Here is a 23,208-nt window from a genome sequence, read left to right as displayed (position 1 = left end):
AATTTTATCAGTCTAACCAAAACACTGCCCTTCAGTCTTTTTTTTTATTTCCAGTCTAGTTTCCCTTCAGTGTCCCCTATCCTTTGATCATCTTAACAATTCCCTGCACTTGTTCTAGTCCAATTTACCAGTCCCTCCGAGTAAGTACGTTAGAGGGTCAGATAACATCTTAGCAGTCTTTTGTCCAACTCCCTTCTCTCTGTGTTAAGTCTCTCTGCAGATAAATGCTAGGATTGCATTTGCTTGTTTTTTTTTTTCAAAGGTAAATCACAGCGGTGACAGATAGTTCCAATAGACCTAGCAGCCAATGCGTTCCCTTATTTAATTGTTAGCTATGATGTGTTATCTTCTCCTGAAGATTCAGTTGCTAGTTTCCAAGTGCAGCCATTTATATATGGCTGAATCTTATCCCACAGTCAATCAGTTCTTTTGGCCCAATATCTTGAGACACTGCTGTAGCTTTTGAACATCCTCTTATCAATTAGTCAGACTAATCCTTCTTTTTGTGGTCACCTCATCAAGAAATGCAAGATTGCAGCTGAAGCTTAGAGCTCCTTGAGGTAGCCCAACCCTTCCAACATGATACTTCTTTCAGTAATACCATAATCATTTTCCCTTTAGCTAGTCCACCCATCTTACAGATAATTTACTGACTTCCACCTTTCTAACTTGATGAGTAGCTGCCCTGTCTTTATCAAAGTCCACATAGATGATACCTACTATATACCTCTTGTCTAAAAAAATCTTTCAGCAAAGAAAACTGTCACGTCAATCTGACACAATCTACCTGAAATAAACCTGTGTTGCAATGTATCCTATTTTCTACTTGCCTGGGGGTCCTTATTAATTATTCTTTTCTCACACTGCACTTTATGCCAAGAGAAGTCCCTTGGAAGTACATCAGTAAATGCTTTTATATAGTCTATCCATCTGTGAAGATATGATCTACTCGTGAACAATTTACAAGAAGAAAAATTCAGTTTTCTGAAGAAATTATTAATTGCAAACAATTGTTAAAATGTCCATGATAGTGAATTTATCCTTTTCAACATTTTTATGGTTGGCCTCTCCAACAATTACCATTCTTTATTGATATCTGTCCCAAGAACTGCACATACATGAGCTGAATGAATCTTGACCTGTGAAATTCGCTACCATCCCTTTTCTGCCAAGCCTAACTGACCTGCTAAAAGTCCTACATGATGTCAGCGTCAAAGGCAAGATTAGGGCGCAGGGCCTCCTACCTTGACCTCTCCAGAAATACATTTATCTCCGTCACTAAACTGCAGGTGTTACAGTCATGACTGCTCTATCTAAACAGGCAATTCTGTGTTCACTACAGCACATGCCAACCATGCTTTCAGTGTGCTCTAAACTAATTGGTTCCCTAGACTCTTAGGCTTTCTTTTACTAGTCTCTGAATAGCACAGAAAAAAAATAGCCTGGGTTATAATCTGCTTGGAAAAACCTGAACCTCTGTTCCAGCAGCTTTTTTTTCAGAAAGAGATCTCTGCAGTCTTTCATGATGTTCGTTATGCTCATGGTTATGCATCTGCAGAGCTCTTCAAGAAGACCCCATACTGTATGGGAAAAATCAGTCCAATTACACAGAGACTCGGATGTGAAGAGAAAGCCTGTTGCTCCTCTCATTCACAGCTCCACCTGCTTGTCTATAAATATCTTAACTGGAAGGTACTGGTGATCCAGTACAGTCATCCATCCTGTTGAATAAAACTGCCTCGTTGTTTCCTGGTTCTGCTGTGGCAAATTCCTATGTTCAAATTTTGACTGTGGCAAATTCCTGTTTCTTTCTTTATGCCTACCTTGTAAGTTGCAATTTTTATGGAACAAATATGAGCCAATGGCTTTGGTTGTGTAAATCACCTAGTGGACTGAAATCCTCATCCCTGACAAGGAGTTTTGGGCTGCCTTAACTATACAACCAATGTAGTCAGTCAGTTGTATACCTCAGTCTGACTTTATAATATATATGTAAGTAATTATTTAGTCTAATTACTTAGCTGGATGCACATTTTTCTGTGACACCTTCATGGAGACATAGGTTTGCACTGACTGCAGACAACCGAGCTTGATTTTCTTGACTAGACAATTATTCCAGTCCAAAATGAGTTTGAAATGTGTTTAAAGTGTCATTTATTAGCCTCCCACTCACGCTATGTGTTGCTGCTGGTGACTACACGAGACGATGGGCCTGATGTTACGTCCACAAACCATCCAGCCACTCATCCGCCGAGCCATGTCAGCGCAACCTGTCAGCAAACAGAGGCAAAGATGACTGCGATATTAAATACCCCCGTGTGCTTTGCCAGAAAAGTGATACCCATTTCAATAACCAAATGTAGCAAGTCTTAATCAGCTCTGAAATGTCTGTTGTGCCCAAGAGGCATTCTTGTCACCAACCAGTGACAGAGGGCTCTGACACATCGGAGCGCAAACAGCTGCAGCAGTTCAAGATGTTATCATCCCCACTCCCTCCATTATTTTCTACCACACCTCTGCCCGCGGTTACCACCACCACGGGAGGTTTGGGAAAAATGAATGTGTACCCATACCTCAGTCACACCTCAGCCTCCTGTGAGCAGTGAGGCTGGGCACATATCCATCCCTTCTGCCATCTTGGCTACCCAGCAAGCCAGGCAGCTGAAGTCCTGGCTGGGCAGCTGGGGAGGACGGTCAAATTCAGCAGCTGGCCTGTCATAGCTCTAGTAAACATACTCTCTTGGATATTATTGGTGTTATTTAACACAGTAAAGCTTGCAGTTCGGAGATAATGTATCTCAGCTGGAATGACAAGGGGCTAGAGTTTCAAAGACTTTCTGTCCATCTTTCTTATTGCACACAACAAACTAAAATGAGAATGAACTGCTACCTAAGTGAGTCTGACCAGCAAAATAATGTCTGGGATAACTGATTTTCAAAACTGTCTTCTGGTATGTTATCAAAACTCATGACTTACCCAAAATGCTTTCATTCAGTGCTAGTCTATGTAATCCCAAACTAATTTCCTCCTCATATCTTTGAGGCCTCTTAATTTACCACTGCCAAAACTATAGGTGTTCTTGACAGAGCTGGATTAGCTTTATGACGTGATTATCTCAGATCTATGTCAGCCAAACTGTTAGCAGCCAGAGGAGTATAGAAAATGGTCAGTGAGTAAGAGATCGTAAGGGGAAGCACACCAGGAAAAATTAAAAGCAAAGACTATGACAGAATTTACATAACTAGTTCTGTACTCAAGTAGACCGCAGTTAAGGTTTTGAGGATATGCAGGTGCTACTAATAAGATATTCGGTGTTCTTTTCAATGTCTTGAGGCTTTCATCACATATCCCTGTAGAATCTAATAGTTGTTGACTGTAACAGAATAATCTAATAGAATCTAAACCCATTGGTTTTGCTAAGTTATTTCTCAGGGGAAATTCTTGCTGATTGATAAATCAATAAATACATGAATAAATTTTCAGCTTGTCAATATATTAAATAAAAAATTTGTACAGTGTATTGCAAGTGAAATACTATGAAATACAATGAAAATTAAATACTGTGAAAAAATACACATCTAGAGTGCTAAGAGAACCAAGATTCAGACATACAATTAGATGTGTTAAGTCTTTAATTTTTCTCACCGTGCAACACAATTTGAAATGTTTGTTGTGATTTACTATGGTTACTTTTAACTAGAGTAACCATTTTTATAAAAAAAAAAAATGATATTTGTCTTGATAGTGTTCCCTTACTTGGACAAACACACTCACTCCCAAGCTGCACACACAGACGTGCATTTTATATGTGACTGTTGGAGCACATCAAGTGAAGTGGCTGGATTTTAGATTCTCACTGGCAATCATAAACCTGTTGGAGGCTGTGCAATTCTGTCACTTTGCTTTGGTGCTTCAGTGGCAGCTGTAATCTTCTGAAAAAAAAAATTGCTCTCATAAATGTCTGAGCTGTTTGGCCGAGTTCCTGAGATCCTTTCCCTACACAAAACTGCCTCCTCCTCAAGCTCTGTTAATGCATTAAAGTGTTACCAGAGGTCTCCACTGATCTCACTGTGTCACGCAAGAACTTTCCCCAAATATTTCCTGGTGGATTTTATCATTAATTGATATGTGTTGGTGTGTTTTCGTTTGTCCTGAATCATTCAATGACTGTCTCAACTGCAAAACAAGGATGCTTGAGCCAGACTCTTGCCATGCACATGCAAAGCATTTTTGTGAGATCAAAGGAGAAAATCTGGCTGGTCTGAAGGATGATATCACGGCTAACCCTGTTTTATTTTCTGCCTAGTGAGAATGAAGAGAAGAAAGCTTTATACAACATACAATGTAAACACAACAGCAGGCATGAGCCTGTCAGCCTATCACTGACATGAGACATGCATACCTGGATTCTGACAAGGATGTTTTGTGAGCAAATGCAATAATGAGGCTTTTAAAAGCAAGCGTTTGAGAATAGTGACTGGTACAGAGCTGTGCTCGTACAAGTTGTGATTTAAAAGGCTGGAGGCCTCAAGGTGAGCCACTAAAATTCAAAATGACAGAAACTTAGAAATATTTATTGCTCTGTGTTTAATAAAATTTACATTTACAAGCTGTCAGTTTGAAATGCTGAATAACTCATAGGTTAGAATACCGAACACCAGTTCTGTTTGCGCCTGAAGTTCATTACTTCCTATTTACAATGTTCCTCAGAAACTCAGAATAATCTTTCAATCCAAGGCCTTTTGTTATCTCCATTAATTCAGATTTGGCCCCAAAAAGAACTGGTTTGCAAGAAAGAAGGTCAAGGAAAGACATGCACCTTGTCTGTAAAAAATAATAGTAATAATAATAATTAAAAGCTCCCTGCCTGCTTGTTTAATGTGCTAACATGAGAACATTAGGGCCAATGTACCATCTACTGCTTGGTTGCTCCAGCTGCCTGGAGTTTTTGTTAATTTACGGACTCGGTTACGTAGGCTCTTAAATCCAGTAGATTGGTGGGTGGTAAGGTAGATGGTTAATGAAGAAACATAGAGTAGGAAACTCCTTTAATGCGTGTTTTATATGTATCTTGGGCAACATTTTTAGGAGAACAAGGATCAAAGATTGTAACATTAAGAAACTCTCAAGACGGGAATAAATGTACATGGTTTAAGACACCCCTAAAAATTATGAGATGGCTAATATCCCCATGATTCTGTGGTCTGTTCTAAAACAAAAATACTAAGCCTAATGTTTGGCTCTGTATAATAAAAACAGATTATCTAATGGTTTCCAGTGGGAAATATGAGAAAGACTGTTCATAAAACCTCCAAATAGTTATGAATTATAAAGACTTCCTCATTTTCAGTATAAACTGAGACCCCAATAGAAGCTATTAGATATTTATTCACATGCCCTCAAAGGGACTGCACGTGGACATTTTTAATTAACATTATTTGCAACGCCTTCCTCAAGTTGTTCATTATTAATCTGACGTGTTTTGAAGTCCTTACCAGAAAGTTTTCATCACTTACTCTAATTACACCATTCTTATGTGACTTTAATACTTTTAAAAGGATACAGTGATTTGCAATCTATACTTATTTTAATTAAAAAAGAAAACTCTGTTTAAGTAATCTAGGTCAGAAAAGAAAAGAAAAGAAAAGAAAAGAAAAGAAAAGAAAAGAAAAGAAAAGAAAAGAAAAGAAAAGAAAAGAAAAGAAAAGAAAAGAAAAGAAAAGAAAAAAGAAAAGAAAAGAAAAAAAGAAAAGAGAAAAGGAAAAGAAGAGAAAAGGAAAGGAAAAGGAAAAGAAAAAAGAAAAGAAAAGAAGAGAAAAGGAAAAGGAAAAGGAAAAGAAAAGAAAAGAAAAGAAAAGAAAAGAAAAGAAAAGAAAAGAAAAGAAAAGAAAAGAAAAGAAAAGAAAAGAAAAGAAAAGAAAAGAAAAAAGAAAAGTCAGGAAACATTAAATAAACTTTGGTTCATTCTCGTTAACATGCTACTAGGCCTTCTCTGTAAGGAGAAATATATATATAGAGAGAGAGATAACTTAAAAGTAAAGACACAATTTGACAAGCTTTCTGCATTTCCAGATATGTCTCTGTTGTCCCCATTTCACCCATCCCTTTTCAGCTCCCCCAAATGTTTTGGTGTTTCCTACTGGGCATAAAACAAGCGTATCACCCTTGGTTCACCTCAACTGTCTTCCCTGTCCAGATGTTTCTGCCAATCCATGGTAAATTCCCCTTTCCACGTGTACAGCAGGGCAGTTCTCTTCAGCATGAGTGTTAAGAGTGATGATAAAGCGAGGGTACCATCTTCTTTGTCTTGCCTTGTTTGAGATTTTTTCCTTTGCTTGTCTCTTGTGCAGCTATACCCACTGAAGTCACACACCAGAACTGCATGGTTAGCAGAGTAGTGAGTCTGCAGAGACCTGTTGGAGGTTACAGCGGTGGTAGCAAAGACAGAAAATGTGCGGGAAGGTATTGCCATGATCCTCATGTTCTTGTCTACAAAGGGCAAATCAACTTTCCTGGTTTCTTCCTGGGGAATGGTGAACATGGCTGGAAGAAAAGTGCCACTGGAGAGACCTGGGAGTTCAGCAAAAGCCTGAGTCTAACCATGATAGACACAGAAATACCTGCTCATCCTTCCAGACCCAACAGGCTCAAAGTATGCTTAAACCTTCCCTCTTTGGCTAGCAGCTAACATATTGGAATTCAGTGTCTTAAATAAAACCGGCACTTGGCATTTCCTCCTGAGAGCACGTATCAGACTGTCTGCAGACTCAGCTATGCTTTTTCTTTGCAAGTACACCTTTTCGTTGAAACAGTGACAAAGACTCTGGTTTTGTAAATAATAGGTTAAACTCTAGGACACAAGATGGCAGTGTCAGACGCAATGTGCCAGGGCAGCAGGGGACTGCAGGCTGGTTCAGCTGCATCTCCTGGGAGGGGGAGCAGGAGCGGGCAGCACGGAGGACTTGGTGCTCTCCTTGATACCCCTGTGGAAATCTTCCTAGGAAGTTAAGAGACATCTTTGTTCCCCGAATACCTAGAAAATACCCTGCAGAAGGGATGAAGAAACAGTATTTGCTGCAGAACTGGTCTTGCTTCCTTGCAGATATCTGGGATCTCTACGTTTTAAGACAGTCTGTTGAATGTAAAATAATATATGCCTTCCAAATTTATCAGGGAAAACTGACCACTGGAATTTTGCTTTTCTTTTCCCTGGGCTTATCTTAGCAGAGAACAGAATCTAGGGTGGATTTTTTTATTATTATTTATTTTATTTTTCAAAATACTTACCTCTCAGCGTAGCTGGCTAGAGTGACACATGTAATAAGAACCCAATCTTTGTCAAAGGAATACAGGAAAGTTTATTTATTAATTCTTAAATGCTATGGTTTTGTCTTCTTGCTTGCTTTTGGAAGCTCACTACAACTAACATGTAGGTGGGGGTGGTGAAAGAGCAAGCATGATTTAAACCTGTGGCCAAAGCTCCAGCTCAGACCTGGCAGAAATGAACCTTTCTGGAGTCCAGACACCTGGTAAGGTGTCGATAGGGACGGAGACTTTAAAGACCCTTTAACCACACCAGTATGTCCAAACCCAACTATGGCAATTAACACTCCCTGTTCTGCTGAGTTTGGGGCTTCTTACTGGGGTGAAGAAAGTTAGCCAACATGAACTTGTAAAATATACGTTGTAAGAGCTTAAGTATAAGAGCATTTGCTGCTGCAGAAGTCTGTCTGGGGCTGGAGGTCCTGTTCTGACTCACATACCCCAAAGCCAGGTAAGCACCCAGTGGTTGGTGCTACCAGAGGGATACAGAGGCAGGGCCCTGTCCTACAAAACTGTAGTGATTAGGGTGGAGGCAGTGCTCGGTCACTGGTGGTGGGAGCAGGTGGGGTGATCAGGCAGTGCTGCTGGCACCAGGGACCAGAGCAGTGAGTCCTATGAGACCAGTCTTCCAGGGATCCCTGGTGAGACTCATGCTGTAGCAGTTTGATCCCATGCCATGCCATGCCATGCCATCCCATCCTGTCTCACATCACAGGAATGGTTCAGAAATGGGGGGATTCATGACTGTCCCAGAGAAAGACTGACCCTGCACTGCTCCATGCCTCAACCTCTCTTCCCACCTCAGCTCCATGGCCTGGCCAGACCCCATCCTAAGGCAGTGCACTTGAATGAGAACTGATTTTTGCACTGATGCTGCTCTACCAAGGTGCCATGTACTGCTCAAGCTTATGAACTTCTCCAGTTGACCTAAAACCGGGAAGATCCACTGGGAGCAAGAGGAGGAAGGACAAGAAGCTGGCTGAGGAGCCAGGTGGTGCAAGCACTGGTGGGGACCCTCCAGAAAAAAAGGGCTGGGGGTTAAAGTACCGAGGGCAGCAGGTAGCAAAGGGACGGGAGGGAGGGGACACAATGCTTCCTGCATTCGGTATGGGGACAAGGATACAGGGCAGGGATCCTGCTCGAGCACTCCCTGGCTGCCCCATTGCCTTGCCATGGGATGTGCTTCGGGGCAGCCTTCCCTCACGGAGGACGGTCACTCGGCACCTGATATTTAACTTGTAAAAAGTGTGAGAGATGCATTTAGTTCTTGGAGAAATGACAATACACCACAATCACGCCGTGGATGTTTAATTAGAAGCCAGCCCTTCCTCACCCACATACCTATCTGTGAACCAAGAAAACTCAGGCAGGCAACCCACGCTAGTGCTAAATTTGAAATGCATAGAAAAAGAGAAAATCTCCAGCTTTCTTCATTAAAAAGACACTGGTGGCCAAAACACTATAGTGCCTGGCTCTCTGGGCTTGCTCTTGGTGGGGCCGTTTCGCTGGAGTCACCTCAGGGGTGCCAACTTCAGGCGGGACTTGCGAGAATCTGTCAAAATTCAGCACTTTCTGGTCGCTGACAGTTCCTTGTGACCGCCCCGAGCTGTCACCCGACGGCAGCCCTTCCTCTGCCCGCTGGCTGCACGCCCCCGGCCCTGCCGCTCCCTTCGGCCCCCACCGCCCCGCATAGGCTCCAGGCAGCAGCGCTGCCGTCGGGGTGTGCCTTGCAGCAAATGGGGGAAAAAGAGGAAAAAAAAGAAAACGAAGAAGGAAAAAAAGAAAAAGAAAAAGAAAAAGAAAAAGAGAAAAAGAAAAAGAGAAAAAGAAAAAGAAAAAGAAAAAGAAAAAGAAAAAGAAAAAGAAAAAGAAAAAGAAAAAGAAAAAGAAAAAGAAAAAGAAAAAGAAAAAGAAGAAAAAGAAAAGGAAAAGGAAAAGGAAAGGAAAGGAAAAAGAAAGAAAAAGAAAAAGAAAAAGAAAAAGAAAAAGAAAAAGAAAAAGAAAAAGAAAAAGAAAAAGAAAAAGAAAAAGAAAAAGAAAAAGAAAAAGAAAAAGAAAAAGAAAAAGAAAAAGAAAAGAAAAAGAAAAAGAAGAAAAAGAAAAAGAAAGAAAAAGAAAAAGAAAAAGAAAAAGAAAAAGAAAAAGAAAAAGAAAAAGATAAACAAAAAGAAAAAGATAAACAAAAAGAAAAAACAAAAACAAAAGAAAAAGGGAAAAGGGGAAAAGGAAAAAGGAAAAAGGAAAAAAGAAAAAGAAAAAAAGAAAAAGGAAAAAGGAAAAAAAAAGAAAAGGAGAAGGGAGAGAAAAAGAAAAAAAAGAAAAAAATAAAAGAAAGAGAAAAAGGAAAAAGGAAAGAAAAAAGAAGAAAAAGAAAAAGAAAAAAAGGAAAAAAGAAAAAAGACGAAAGAAGAAGGAGAGAAGAAAAAAAGATAAAAGAAATAAGAAAAAAGAAAAAGGAAAAAATGAAAAAGTTAAAAGAAAAAATTAAAACAAAGAAAAAGAAAAAGATAAAAAAAAACAAAAAAAAAAAGAAAAAAAAAGAAAAAGAAAAAGAAAAGAAAAAGAAAAAGAAAAAGAAAAAGAAAAAGAAAAAGAAAAAGAAAAAAAGGAAAAAGAAAAAAAGGAAAAAGAAAAAGAAAAGGAAAAAGAGAAAGAAAAAGAAAAAGGGAAAGGAAATAGGAAAAAGAAAAAAAATGAAAAGGAAAATGAGAAAAAAAGGAAAAAAGAAAAGCGAAAAAAGAAGAGAAAAAAGAAAAGAAAAAAGAAAAACAAACAAAACAAAAAAGAAAGAATAAAAAGAAGCAAGAAAAAAAGAGAAAAGGAAGAAAGAAAGAAAAAAAGAAAAGGGCAATTAAAGCGGAGCTGTCGGGTTCACGTGTGTTCGAAGTTTTTGCGAGTCGGGGAAACGAGGGAAACGGGGAAGGGGAGAGGCGAGTCTGCGGGTGTTTTTGTAGGGTCGCTTAGGGGATGCCCCACGAGGCGGCGGGCGATCCCGCGGCGTCTCGGGCGTGTCACGAGCGGGCAGCCCTGGCTCGGGTCTGCCCCAATCTCGCGTGGCTCTGCCTGGCCCCGGCTCTGGGTAGGCCTCGGGCTGCCTCCGAGAGCATTTTGCGGCGAGGTAGAGCACGGCAGCATCAGCATCCGTCCTCCTCTGCTCCTCGCTGCCCTGCCTGGCGGCTGCGCCGGAGATACCCACAGGCAGTTATCCCTGCCCAAGGGGATTTTTCCACCGTCAGGGCGGCAGAAATATTTAGGGCACACAAAGACGGCGGCGAGGGGGTCTTCTCGCCCTGCAGCGCTTGGCAAGGAGGCGTTCGTGAAAGATAAAGGAATAGATTAAAAAGTCACCCGGGGTGCAGAGGGGCTGGGGCCGTCGGGAGCATCGCATTTCCAGGGCACGGGGCGGCGGTACGGGGATGCTCTTAACGAAAAGTGGCTCCGGGCCCCTTCGTTTGACCGCTGATCCTCCCCCCGAGCCCGTTCTTCTCTCCCCGTGCGCATCTTCACGTCAAGGAGAGCCAGGAAAACCAGCCCGCGGAGGCGCCTCGGGTTTGGAGGTTTTCCAGCCGGGTTTTCTCCGACGTTCGTCCCGTAAAGAGGCAGCCGGAGGGGCTCGGGATCGGGAGGGGGCCGAGGGGGAGGCCGTGGAGGCCGTGGAGGCCGGAGGCCGGCCCTCCCTCGAGGAGAGGGGCTCGGTGCAAACGGCATCGGGGCCTCGCCGCCGAGCGTTTCAGCCACATATGGTGGGTGGATTTAGGTGTCAAAAGCCGGCGAATTAGAAATGGTAATTGTCCGTCATTATGGGTGAAACGCGATCTATCACAACAACTGGAACATGTCTGGGCGCTAGCAAAAATAATTTGAATGATTAGCGATCATTATGGATGTCAAGCCGCGTCCATTAAGTTGTATGGAGAAATTACCCTTGACGTGCGAAATCAAGCTCCAAGCGCACAGGCCTGGCATTGAGGGCACCCTCCCCGCCGGCCGAGGGAGGCCGGCAGCACCTCGGGGAGCCAGTGGGTGCTGCTGGCACCCCCCGGAGGGCAGAGGTTGTGGGGTGCTGCTGGGGGATGCCATCCACGAGGGGGACCCGTCTGAGCCCCCTGCTCCAGCACGAAGGGACGGCCGGCACCACGCTCCCTCCGAGCCCCCCGGTGCCCTCCTGGCCAAGGGGCTTCTGGCACACGGGATCCTTCCCGAGGCGAGACCAATTCGCGAGCAATTTGCGCTTTGCGAGGCTTGCGTATTTTTTTTTCCGAGAGAAAATGTCGTTTCTTTCCTTTTAAAGTTCCCCCCTTACGGCGAGGGCTGGAGATTGAATTGTATTTTTTTTTTCTCTGCGCCTTCTCCCTTCGCTTCTAATCCTTCTTCGGCGAAATCAGTTGTTCGCACAGGCGAAGCGGGTATTTCAGCGTCTTTGGGAGGCGTTGCTGGTAAAACCATGCCAAGGTGATCCCCGACAGCCTGACACGGCCATCCACGCACAGCTCCCCGGGTTCCGCGAACCCACAGCGCGCAAGAGGGAGAGAGGAAAAGCGCCTTGGGAGAGAGGAAAAGCGTCCTTTCCTTCCAGGCATCATTTGGGTTTTTTAAATCCGATAAATTAGACAGATTTGTAAGAAATTAAAGCAACCTCGGAGACCCTTGACAAAACGACAGCCCGCAGCCCTGCAGAGCGGTGCCTGTAAGCAGCAGAGGAGCGCCGATATTCCCTTCTCGGTGCGCTCGCTGGGAAAACGCAGTGCGGCCGCAGAAATTCCCCGTTTGTGATCATTATTTGTTCCTAACCGAATAAATGGAGCTGTGAATGGACACTTTATTATTATTATTACTATTTTTTAGTTACCCGAGGCACAGTATTTGTTTGCTCTGATCGCCTTGGGCACCGCAGCCTCGGTAAATCCGTTCGCGGCAGCCGCCCGAGAGCCAAAGGGCCCCGTTCCCCCCTGCCCCGGCACCAGCCCTGCCCCGGCCGCCTTCCCCAGAGACCCCAAGAGGCAAATCCCAAGCACGGCAGCGTTTGCCCGTCGCTGTCCCAAGCCGAAGAGCCCGGCACGCAGCTCGCCATCAACACCCGGTGCTGCCGGCGGCGAGCGGAGCCGCCTCCCCTCCCTCCCTCCTCTCCCAGCCTTACCCCGGCTTTATTCTTACGGGTTGCAAATCTGTATTATTCCCACCCAAGCCAAAAATAATATTAGTCCTCTCCACGCGCATTTCATCCCTAATTATCACTCGAGTCCTTTGCGACACAAAGCCTTTCCCCGGCTGCTCGGAGCGCGGATCCACGGGCAGAGCGTTTGGGTTTTGCCCCTGCCCCGGAGAAAAGCCTGGGGCTGGGGGGTCCCGCTACAGGGCGGCTGCAGCGGGGAGCTGAGCACCGACGGCGAGCGGGGTCGTCAAACAGCCACCTCCCTCCGGAGCAGAAAGGCAGGGCTCGCCTCTGAACCAGTTGTTTTTTTTTTTGTTTCCTTTCTTTTTTTTTCCTTTCCTTTTTTTTTTTTTTTTTTTTTTTCTTCCCGAGCCATCATCGCTAGCAGGATTTGCTTTCCCCACAGAGCAATCGAGGAAACAAAGCCGCAACCCGCGCCGCCCAGCAGCCGCCTGCTGCCCCGTGGGCTCTCGCCCCAATATAATCCCAAATAACTCCCCCCCAACCCCCCCGCCGCCCCGCTGCCCTTGCCCACCCGAGCCCCCGTTCGCCCACTGCTGCCGTCCGGCCCCGAGAAGCTGCAGATCAGGCACTTGTGCGTTTTCCCAGCCTTGCCACGGTTTTTCAGCTCGGCGCTTGTGTCGCAGGAGAGCCCTGTTCCCCGTTCTCTGGACTTTCTCGCTCGGGGGGGGGAGCACCGGGCTGCTCTGCAGTCGGCCGTGTAAGAAAAAGCTGCGTGGAGCCTTCCGAGCCCCCGCCTTGGGATTTTTTAAAATAAATAGGAGCAATAATAATAGTTAAAATAAATGTTTGAATTATCCACGAGCCCTGGTACATAGATTTATATTTTATCACCAGCGGTGTCCCTAACCGGCGGGGATTTTGGGGAGCCCAAACGCCGGCCTCTTTTGCTACCGAGCCTCACTTGAGGCTAAAAGCCACGGGCGCACCTGAGAGCCCAAGGGATGCAAAAGCCGCAGCTCCGCAGCCCCAGCTCTTATTTCCAAGGAGTCCCCCGCCAGTGGCACTGCTTGCCAGGATCCCTTTTGGGACCAGCCGTGGGGTCACACCTCTCCAACCCTCCGACGAGGAGGCTGGGATGCTTCTTCCCCAGCCTCCCCACGGGCTCCGGGCAGCCGAGCGCTCCAAGGTCCAGGACTAAAGCTCCCCTGGGCTTTCTACTCGGGCCCTAGGGTCCCGGCCGAGCCCTGGGCAGAGTGGGAGGGCGCAGCCCTGGCCCCCCACCCGCCCTGCCCCGGAATGGTGCCGGATGGCGCCGGGCACCGCCACTGTCGCCCCCCGGCCGTGCCCTCCCGCTCGGCCCCGCGGCCTCCTCCCGGCAGCTCCAGGCTCCTTCCTATTTTGCAAAAAAAGAAAGACCATAAACGCCAGTACTTAAAATAAAACTAAATAAAGGAATAAATAAAAAGAGCAAATCCCACCTGCGGGGGACATTCCGCACCCTCCTCGCCAAAGCACCGGCAGCCGTCGGGGGGAAATGCGGCACCCAGGGTGCGCAGGGCCCTGCAGACATCTCCAGCCGGGCCGGGGGGGTCCGGGCAGAGCCCCCTCGCCCACCGACCTCTCTGCTCGCCCCCGGGGATGGGGAGAACCCTGCCGAGGCTGGAGAGCGCTGCCCCGGCGCGGTGCGGTGCGGGGTCCCGGCGCCGTGCGACTCGGCAGGGGACGCGCTGCCTTTGCTCCCTGGCTGCTGGTGCTGCTCCCCCTGCAACGGGCAACGGCAGGGCACAGCCCGCATTTCGTTTTTGGGCGACTTTCGGACAGGAGAAAAGGACTCGTCAAGGCTGGCAGCGGTGGCAGCCCCGGGGATGGGACGAGGAAGAAGCGCCCCGGATTTGTGGCATCACCTCGGCCAAAACCAAGCTCCCCGCTGCCACCACCACTGCCACCACCGCTGCCACCACCTCGGGGCTCCCCTGGCAGCAGGGCTCCGGCTTTGTACCCTCCAAGCTCCTTCCAAGGGCTCGGCTCTGCCCGGCGTCGGGGCTCCCGCTCTGCCCCCGTCGGGGCCGCCCCGGTGCCCGGCGCCCCCTCTCCCTTCTCGGGCAGGGTCCCCAGCGCTGCCCGGCCTCCTCGGACACCTCCAGCCCCGTCTCACGGAGCCGCTTGATCCCGGCACCTTCGCAGCTGCAGACGGCGGCGAAGGGTCCCTCCCGGCCGGGCACCCCGCCACCCTCGACGGCAGGCGTGCGGCCTCCCTCGGGGCTCCTCTCTCCCCACCGACGGGAGAAGCGGAGCGGAACGGGGCCTGCAAAGCCCCTCTCCGGCTGGGGACAGGCCCTTAACCCCCGGGCCACCTTTGCCCTCCGCTGCCGGTTGCCGCCGGGAGGCCGGGCAGGTGTCGCGCCGTCGGGCGCAGGCAGCGGGCACGGCGGGCATCCGAGCACCCGAGCCCGGAGCCTCCTTCTTCTCCGCCGATTTCTACCTGACAAGCGCGTGTGAGAAGGGAAACCTACGTGGTTTCCTGTTTTACTGCCCTGCGAGCGAGCAGGAGGGATCTAAATATAGGCAGCCTTCTGGTCGCAGAGCTGGTCTCTGCGCCTGTGCGAGTGTTGCATACACAAACACGAGCGCCTGTGGAGACATATGCAAAGATATACACAATTTACATTATATTTCAACAATCGAATTTCTCGTAGCTGCGGTAGTTTCTCTCTATCCCTATTGCGACTGGTTTTTTCCTTCTTTCTGACCGTAGCCTGCCGGTGGCCGGATGGAAAAGCGTTCCCACGGCTCCTGCACCGATCCGGGCTCGGGGAGAGAGGCCGGGACATACCGATGGCGAGGTTATTGTCGTGGTGCAGCAGTGGATGTGCTGTAGAGCTGAGTATGTGGTCGGGGAGGATGGAGAGAGCACGCTAGAGCCCGGGTTTTGCTGTGAACTGAACCGTCGAAAATCCGGACTAATTCCTTTGGCCTTGGAGCAGTTACGCGCGGTTTACTGGGGATTTTGTCATTAAGAAAAGACAAAAAGACTCGGAGCGATTGCTTTATATTTCAAAGTGTAAAATTATCGGCAGAAGCAGGAATAGAAAAGCCTCCAAAGTGCCGTAAAATTCCATTAAATTACCAGTTAAAAACCCCCGATGTAAAACATTGACGTTCCTCCAATACCAGATTTTGCCAACGCCAAACGATTGCAGCAGCGAAACTGAAATATTCGATATCGAACCTCGTCCTAGCATCCCGGGTAACTTCGCCCGGATCACCCTGTTCAGCGATTTCTGTCTCCAACAAAACGCATCTCAATTTTACACGATTCTAAGAAAAATGGGTTGCGGCTTTGCCCCGCGGCTGTTACCCGGTGGCACAACGCGAAGGGCCCCAGGGAAGCTCTCCTGACCCACGCTTTCTTTTCACATCAGGCGATTCCCTGCAGCGCTCCATCCGTCAGCAAGCACGGAGAAAAATAACAAAACCCGGTCACCTACGGGAAAGGCTTCGAAATAATCCCCCCTCTCCATCCCGGAGCCCGAGAGGGGCAGTGAGCAGCTTCTCCGAAAGCCCCCCCTGGTCGCGATAGAAATTTCGTGTCCCCCCCCCCCCCGGCCCCTCCGCTCTTGCAAATTGTCCCCTCGGAGCCATCCCTGCTCCAGCCACCTACAGCTTTCGTTTTCCCAGGAGGGAAAGGCGGGAGGAGACGGTTAAAAATAAAAAGAAAAATAAAAATAAATAAAAAGGGAAAGAAGGAAGGAAAAAAATATATTTCAGGATCGGGGCTAATAAATGTCGTTCCTCCCGCATCCGCCAAGATTTTCGCCATAAGCCACCTTTCCCTCGGCTCCAACCCGCCCGGCGTGGCACAGCTAAAACCCCGAACTCAGAGCAGAGCCCTCCGTGCCACCGACACCGACAGCTTTAGGAGCGACCCGCTCGCCCCCGGCCCCTCTGCCCCTGCCCACGCCGCGGGGAGCCTGGCTGGGAGAGAGCCGCAGCCCGCAGCGCTGCTCTCGGAGCGAAATTACAATCGGGGGGGGGGGGGGGGCGAGGGGGCTGCTGAGGAAGCTGCCCGGAGGCCTCCTGGGGCTGCTCGGAGGACTCGAGGCTCGGCAGCAGCGCGGTGGGGCTGCAAATCCGCCCGGGGCCGCTCGCTGCGGGGAGCCGGGGGGGGGTGTGTGTGTGTGCCCGGGAGAGGGGCGAGGCAAAATCGGATGGAAAAACGAGGGGCTGCGCACCCCTGCCCGGCCCGGCCCGTCCCCCCGGGGGGGAGCTGCCCTTCGCAGGACGCTCACTGTAGGGCCGGCCCCGGGGGCTCCTCTCCAAAGCTGGAGGCTGCCCCAAGCGGCTGTCGCGGCCGTGCGGCCTCGGGCCGCCGGGCCGAGCCCGGCTGCAGGCTCCAGCAGGGAAGGAATAACCCGCAGACCCGGGGGAATAATAATAACGCTCACCATCCGCTTCCCCCAGGAGCTGCCCGGGTTTTCGAGGGATGCGGGCGAACCCCTCGCACGGGAAAACCGACGTGGCGGTCCCGGGGTCCCCGCACCGCGCCGCATCCTCCCCGTGAGCCGCTGGGGAGCCTCCTCTCCGGGAGCTGGGGGGGCTCTGGGGGCTCTGCTCCGTCCCGGACAGACCGAACAGCATCGTGCCCTGCACGGCCGAGCCCCCGGAGGGGAACAGGAGCCGCTGCCGGTGCCCTTGGAGCAGGGCACGGAGGGAAAGGAGCAGAGCTGGGAGGGAAAAAGCCACCGGGGAAATCCGTGCCAGCCCTCAGAAACGACACACGCGGCAGAGCGAGGTGTTAAACTAAAGTTTATAAATTAAAAAAAAAAAAAAAAAAAAAAAAAAAAAAAAGTACAGCGGGTAGCTTACAAACATTCACAATTCATTTGAAGTAAATACTCTAGTTGAGTGCACAGTGCCATTAAAAGAGAAAGGGAGGAAAAAAAATTAAAGAAAAAAAAAAGCGACGAGTTACCTTGAATGAAAGAAAGTGTAATTACATTGCTGAGCAGATCGGAAATCCCCGCCCCTGAAGGAGAGGGCTGCAGAAGAACTGTGAAAGGCACTGATGGTATTAAAATTTCCCGTTACATCGATTTTTGTTTTTTTTTTTTTTTAAAGCCTGACTAGAAATATTCACATTGAATATAAAAATAATAATAACAACAACTTTAATACAACTGGAAAGTGCGAAAAATCCGTAACTCCTCCCTCCCCGAACACGGAAAGATCTCAGGAAAACAAATTAAAAAAAAAAGAAAAAAAAGAAGTCTGGAGTTGCGATATAAGTCTCACCCTTTTGTGACATATTTATCCTTTGCCAGGGATCATGGAGTACAGGAATAACATGGGCAACAAGAGCAGGGGGGATCTGAAAGAGGCTTCCTTACATTCAGCACCATACAAGGCACACTCAGTTTGCAACGAGCTGGAAGATCAAGGACTCAAACAGACGTCAAAAATAAGCTTCCTTACAATCCACCGAGGGAGTCCTTGATCTCCTCTTTGGAGCTGCATTTGGTTTCGCGGCGTTTTGTTGTTGTTGGTGTTTTTTTTTCCTTTCCTTTTTTCTCTCTCTCTCTCTCTCTTTCTCTCTCCCACACAAGATCGAGTCTCTACCGATCCGAAGCGAAATCAAACAAACAAAAAACAAAAAAAGTCTACACCAAATACACTGACAACATGGATACCATGAACTAGTCGTGCCGAATTGCAAGAGTCCTCGGCTGCCGGGGCGGGGATGGGGTGAGGGGGTGGCTGAGAAGTCCTACGCTGGGAGAGGAGCGGGTGAGGGACCGTCCAAATAATATTAATAATAAAAATAACAATAAAATAATAATAAATACTGTCCGAGGCACCGAGAGCTGCGGCTGGGGCTCTGGATGGGGAGCGGGGTGGGGGGGGTGGGAGACGGGCTGGGCTCCCCGGGGTGCTGCGGGGGGCGCACGCTGGGTGCCCCTCACTGGGTGCCGGCGGCTGCGGCGCAGGTGGACAGTGCCCAGCCGGGCAGGCAGTAGTAGGGGTAGTAGTAGGAGGGCTGGAGGGAGAGCAGCGAGGGCGGCCGCAGCACCTCGCCGGGGTGGTACTGTCTCTGGTCGTCTCGCACCAGCACCTTGACGGCCACCTTCTTGGCGGCGGGCGCGGCGGCCAGCAGGTCTGCGGCCATCTGCCGCCTCTTGGTCTTGTAGCGCCGGTTCTGGAACCAGATCTTCACCTGCGTCTCGGTGAGCTTCAGCGAGGCGGCCAGGTCGGCCCGCTCGGGCCCCGACAGGTAGCGCTGGTGGTTGAAGCGCCGCTCCAGCTCGAAGACCTGCGCATGGGAGAAGGCGGCCCGGGAGCGCTTCTTGCGCGGCTTCGGCGCCGCCGCCGCCTCGTCCTCCGCCGGCAGCAGCTTCCCGCACTTGCCCGCTCCGTCCTCCTCCTCCGGCGGGCTGCGATCTGCGGGCAGGGCGACAGCACGGCGGTCACGGCGGGCAGCCACCGGGACGCCCCCTTCCCCGGTCCCCCGCGCCCCGGGAGCTCCGGCCCGACGGCACCGGGGGCCCGACGGCACCGGGGGGGTTTCGGCCTCCTGGGCCCCTCTCCGACCCCTTCCCTCCCATCCCTCCGGTCCGGGCCCTCGACACAAGAGCCCCGCGGCCGCCTCCCACCCGCGACCCACCGGAGAGCGACCCCTCCTCCCGCCCCGTCCCGTACCTGAGACGGCCGCCGACATCTCGCTGTCACTGAGCCCGGCGTTGTCCCGCTCCGCCGCCTCCGGGGGCTGAGCCTCCGCCGCCGCCGGCCTCCCCCCGCCGCCCGCCGCCTCGGCGGGGCGGCCGCTGCCCCCGGCGCCCTCCTCCTCGGAGCGCCGCTCGCCCTCGGGCTCCTCGCTCAGCGCCGAGTCCGAGTCCCAGCCCGCCGGCGTCCGCGGGGCGGCAGCGGCCGGGCGGGCGGCACCGGCCCCGACACCGGCGGGGAGCGGCGGGCCCTCGGCGGCCCCGCAGAGCCTCCATCCCCCGGCCGGCCCCGGCGGCCGCCCCGCCGCGTGTCGGGCGCGCTCCTCCTTCTTGTTGAGGATGGCCTGGATGGAGAAAGGCGTCAGGGCGTTGCCGCCGCGCACGGCCATGGCCCGGCGGGGCGACAGCGAGCAGCGACGGCGCCGCGCCTTCAGCTGGGCGACCGCATCGCCGCCGCCGGCCGCTCCGGTGCCGCTGCCGGTGCCGGGCCTTGGTGCGCCGCCGGGAGGCCGGGCAGCAGCGGGGGCAGCAGCGGGGGCAGCCTCTCTGCGCCGCTACCGGCCCGCCCGCCCATAGGGACGGGGCCGCCGGGGCCGCCGCCGCCGCGCTCCGCCGCGGGTCCCTGGCGGCGCGGGCGCTGCCTCCGCCCCGCTCTGTCCCGCCCCCGCCCGCCCTCTGCTTTTTCTCCCGCCGGCGCCGCCGGCCCTCGCCGCCGCGCGACGGCGCCGGCCCCGCGCCTTCCCATTGGGCGGCGGGCGCGCAGGCGGCGCGCCGATTGGCTCCCCGCCGCGGGGAGACGCGCGCCCCGGGGGTTAACCCCTTGCGGCCCGCGGCGGGGCGGGGGGGGGGAGTGTGCAGCGGGACGGGGCCGCGCCGTCGGGGGGATGCTGCTGGACGGGAGGACGGCACCCGGGTTTTTTGGGGCACGGGGGAACGGAGCAGGGCGCGTCCACACGGCGCCCCCGGGCTCGGCTTCGCCCCTCGAAGGGCACCCACGCGCCCTTGACCTGCTCCTGCCCGGCCGGGCGCCCACCTCCAGCATCCTCCTGCCCCGCCGGAATCGGTTCGCAACGACTTTGGCGAGAGAGAAATGTTTTCCCACATCGTCCTTAGCGGACAAAATAAATGAAGACAATAGATAACCCCGCCTCGATACGCAGCGCCTCGCCGGAGATGGTCTTCGCCTGGCTCAAGGAGAAGAGGGCTCATCCTTCCGTGCCGGTAACCCTGGGGGGTTCCCTTCTTTTTCCCTTTTTCCCACCCAGGTATTTCCCCTGGAAGCTGCCGGCTCTGCCGTCCGTGCCACGATGCAGCCGGGAAACATCCGAGGGGATTTTTTAAGAGATGGAGGGAAATAAGAGGGGAGCCGCGAGCGATCCTCTTAGGAGGAGATGTGTAGGAGGGTGCCCTGCGCGGGGAGTTTAAGGGGTGCTGGAGAGCCGAGGGATGAAATTTGGGGTGTCGGAGGGGATGTGTGAGTGCGGGGGAGGGGGGGGAGAACAAGGGGAAGGGCAGGCGGGGCAGGGCCGGGGGGGAGGTTTTGGGGCGCGGAGGGGACGGGGAGCAGCGAGGTGCGCGCCTTCGTCCAGGCTCCGCTCAGGTGTGTCGGCTCAGAGCAGGGGCAGAGCCGCTGTGGGGCTCGGGGAGCGGCGAGGAGGAGGAGGAGGAGGAGGAGGAGGAGGAAGAGCTACCTTGCAGCCCCCCGAGTCCCTGCTTTGCGGGGCTTCGCCTCCAAGCTTTTGGAAATACCTGCGGTTAGCTCACAATGCCCGCGATTCTTCGCTGATTTACCGAGCCTCCCTCCCTGCCGTCCCTTTTTTTTTATCTTTCTATTTTTATTTTTTATTTTTTACTCTTTATCCCCACCACCACCTCCCTCCTCCTCCCCGGGCTATCTCTGCGCCCTCTTCCCGGCCAAAAAAAAAAAAAAAAAAAAAAAAAAAAAAAAAAAAAAAGAGGGACATTTCGGGGGAGGAAACGCCTGGGGAGCGAGCAGCGGCGGGGGGAGGCCGGCGGGGGGCTGCGGAGCCCGGGGGCCAGCTGGGTGGTCCCGCCGAGCCCCCCCCGCCCCCCGACCCTCCGGGGAGAGGGGCAGCAGGACGGACGGACGGACGGACAGCCTGCCGGGGGGATGCACAGCCAGCCCGGCTGCGGCGGAGGGGAATCCGAGCATGAAGCCTCCCCTCTCTGCCCCATCCCTACCTCTCCCCGGGGGGGGACCCTCTTTGGAGACCCCCCCCGGGATTCAGCCGACGCCCTGCAGGGGACCCGGCTCCCCGCCCGCCTTCCGCAGCGCCCGGGGCCGCCTGCGGGCGGGCTGCCCCATCTAGAGGCGTCCCGGCCGCACTGCCCGCCGCCGCTGCCCCTGCCCTCGGCCCTTTTTACTATTTTTTTTTATTATTATTTATTATTATTATTAATGCAATCAGCTGGGCCGTCTTTCTTTTCAGGTGCGATGCAACTCGCTCGCTGAAGCACTGTCAGGATGTCCTGATGCTTCAGGAAAGAGTCGACGGCACACACGCAGAGGAAAAAGACGGCTGCAAAACCTCTCTCAAGGGCACAAACCCTATATATAATGTATAAAAAAAGGTCTCCCGGGTGGGAGTACCTCCCACGGGGAAAAGGCGATGCTCCAGCTTTTCCTCCAGGGTAGGATTTGCTCCTACCGGGCAGACCCGCTTCTATCCCGGCCACCCGCCCCAAAACCCTTCCTCAGTTTCATGGCCCAGGGCTGCCCCGCACTTGGGACACAGTACCTTTGCTGTATTTATTCAGATGTGATATTTTTTTTCCTCCCCAGACTCGTCCCTGTTTTACCTCCCGACGTGCTTACAGAAATACGGAGCCTCCTGCCGGGTCTCGCAGGGGCTCGGGTGGAAGATGGCAATGGCACAAACGGGGATTCCTCCTGCAAGGGGGTTTCACCCCCCTCCGACTCTGCTGCTGGCGGGGAAGATGCGGTTCGTGGCTTTTACCTCGGCCGTGCCTCTCCCTGGCTGCGCACCAAACGAATGTAAAGGTGCCCTGGTTAGCTCGCTGGTTTTGCAGGAAAATCTCAGGTCGTCTGCTTTTGAACGGGTTTCGACCCTATTTCTTAAACAGTAACAGCCTATTTCCAGGCAGATGTAACCGCAGCTGTAACTGCGTGCCTCTGAGACAAGCCCCAGGCAGGATTCGTCCATACGTGCCTGGGGGACCTCACGTAAACCTCTGCTGCGACACTCAGCCCCCAAATCGCTTTGTAAATTGGCGTCAGGAGCCCGCTGAGGTGTCGAGAGTGAGATGTTTATGGACTGCAGGGACAGAAGGACATGACACCTACAATTCAGAGGGGAAAAAAGTAATGATTTTTGGAACCCAACCGAATATTAAGCGCGGAGAATGTGCAAATATAACGCTGACAGCGAGGGGTTTGATTTTACCGACTTGACAAACTCTTAGCAAATTAGCTCAGCGGGTTTTAATAGCTGGCAGGCGATCCCCTTCTTCTCCCATACTCCTTTTATGGGGAAAAGCCCGTGTCCTTTAGGGCTGGGAGGCTGCGATGCGAGCATTCCTGTAGCCGCTTACAACCGAACGGGAAGAAACTGGGGGCTGGCGGGTCGTGTGCGCGGGGTGACACGGTCCGGCCCACTGTTATCGCTCGGAGCTGCTGTTCCTGGGAAAACCGACCCAGATCCCCTTCCTGCTGCTTCACCTTCAGGATAAAAAGCCAGGGTTTGGCACGCCCGGCACCGAGCAAGGAAGCAAAGCTGCCAGCGTTTCGCTGTCAGCACCGCGTGGCAGCATTTCTCCCGAGCTGCCCCTCCTTGCAAGACCCCCAGAAGGAAAAAGCCGTACGGATTACCTAATCCTTGAGCTCCCAAGAAAGAAAGAAGATGCTTTGTCGATGCCCAGCGCCGTGCCAGGAGGCCACCTCCAGCTGCACACACCGGGAGCCCCAGCTCACAGCTGTCTGCAGGCAAGACCATCTCCTGAAGTCAGTCCTCTCCTTGACTCTTTCCTTATTTTTACGCCGATTTTCCTACTACTCAAGTAAATGGCTATAT

The 23,208-nt window shown here is 51.7% G+C and overlaps 1 protein-coding gene and 1 long non-coding RNA gene across 2 annotated transcripts; one reads left to right on the top strand and one right to left on the bottom strand.

The window, feature by feature from the left end:
- Positions 1-18,300: 18,300 nt before the first annotated feature.
- NKX3-2 (NK3 homeobox 2) lies at positions 18,301-19,618 on the bottom strand. The gene is given in 4 exon segments (XM_040555652.1): positions 18,301-18,875; positions 19,134-19,183; positions 19,185-19,231; positions 19,234-19,618. Coding segments are annotated over 4 exon segments (888 nt in total). The 5' UTR covers positions 19,546-19,618; the 3' UTR covers positions 18,301-18,396.
- A 323-nt stretch (positions 19,619-19,941) lies between these two features.
- Positions 19,942-22,475, top strand: LOC121069487. The gene is made up of 3 exons (XR_005819454.1): positions 19,942-20,377; positions 21,607-21,808; positions 21,960-22,475. It is a non-coding gene; the product is annotated as an uncharacterized LOC121069487 (long non-coding RNA).
- Positions 22,476-23,208: the final 733 nt, after the last annotated feature.

The sequence above is a fragment of the Cygnus olor genome, chromosome 4 (assembly GCF_009769625.2).
Source record: "Cygnus olor isolate bCygOlo1 chromosome 4, bCygOlo1.pri.v2, whole genome shotgun sequence".
Classification (NCBI taxonomy): Eukaryota; Metazoa; Chordata; class Aves; order Anseriformes; family Anatidae; genus Cygnus; species Cygnus olor.
Note: the sequence above shows the minus strand (reverse complement) of the source record. Positions and strands in the feature narration are given on the sequence as shown.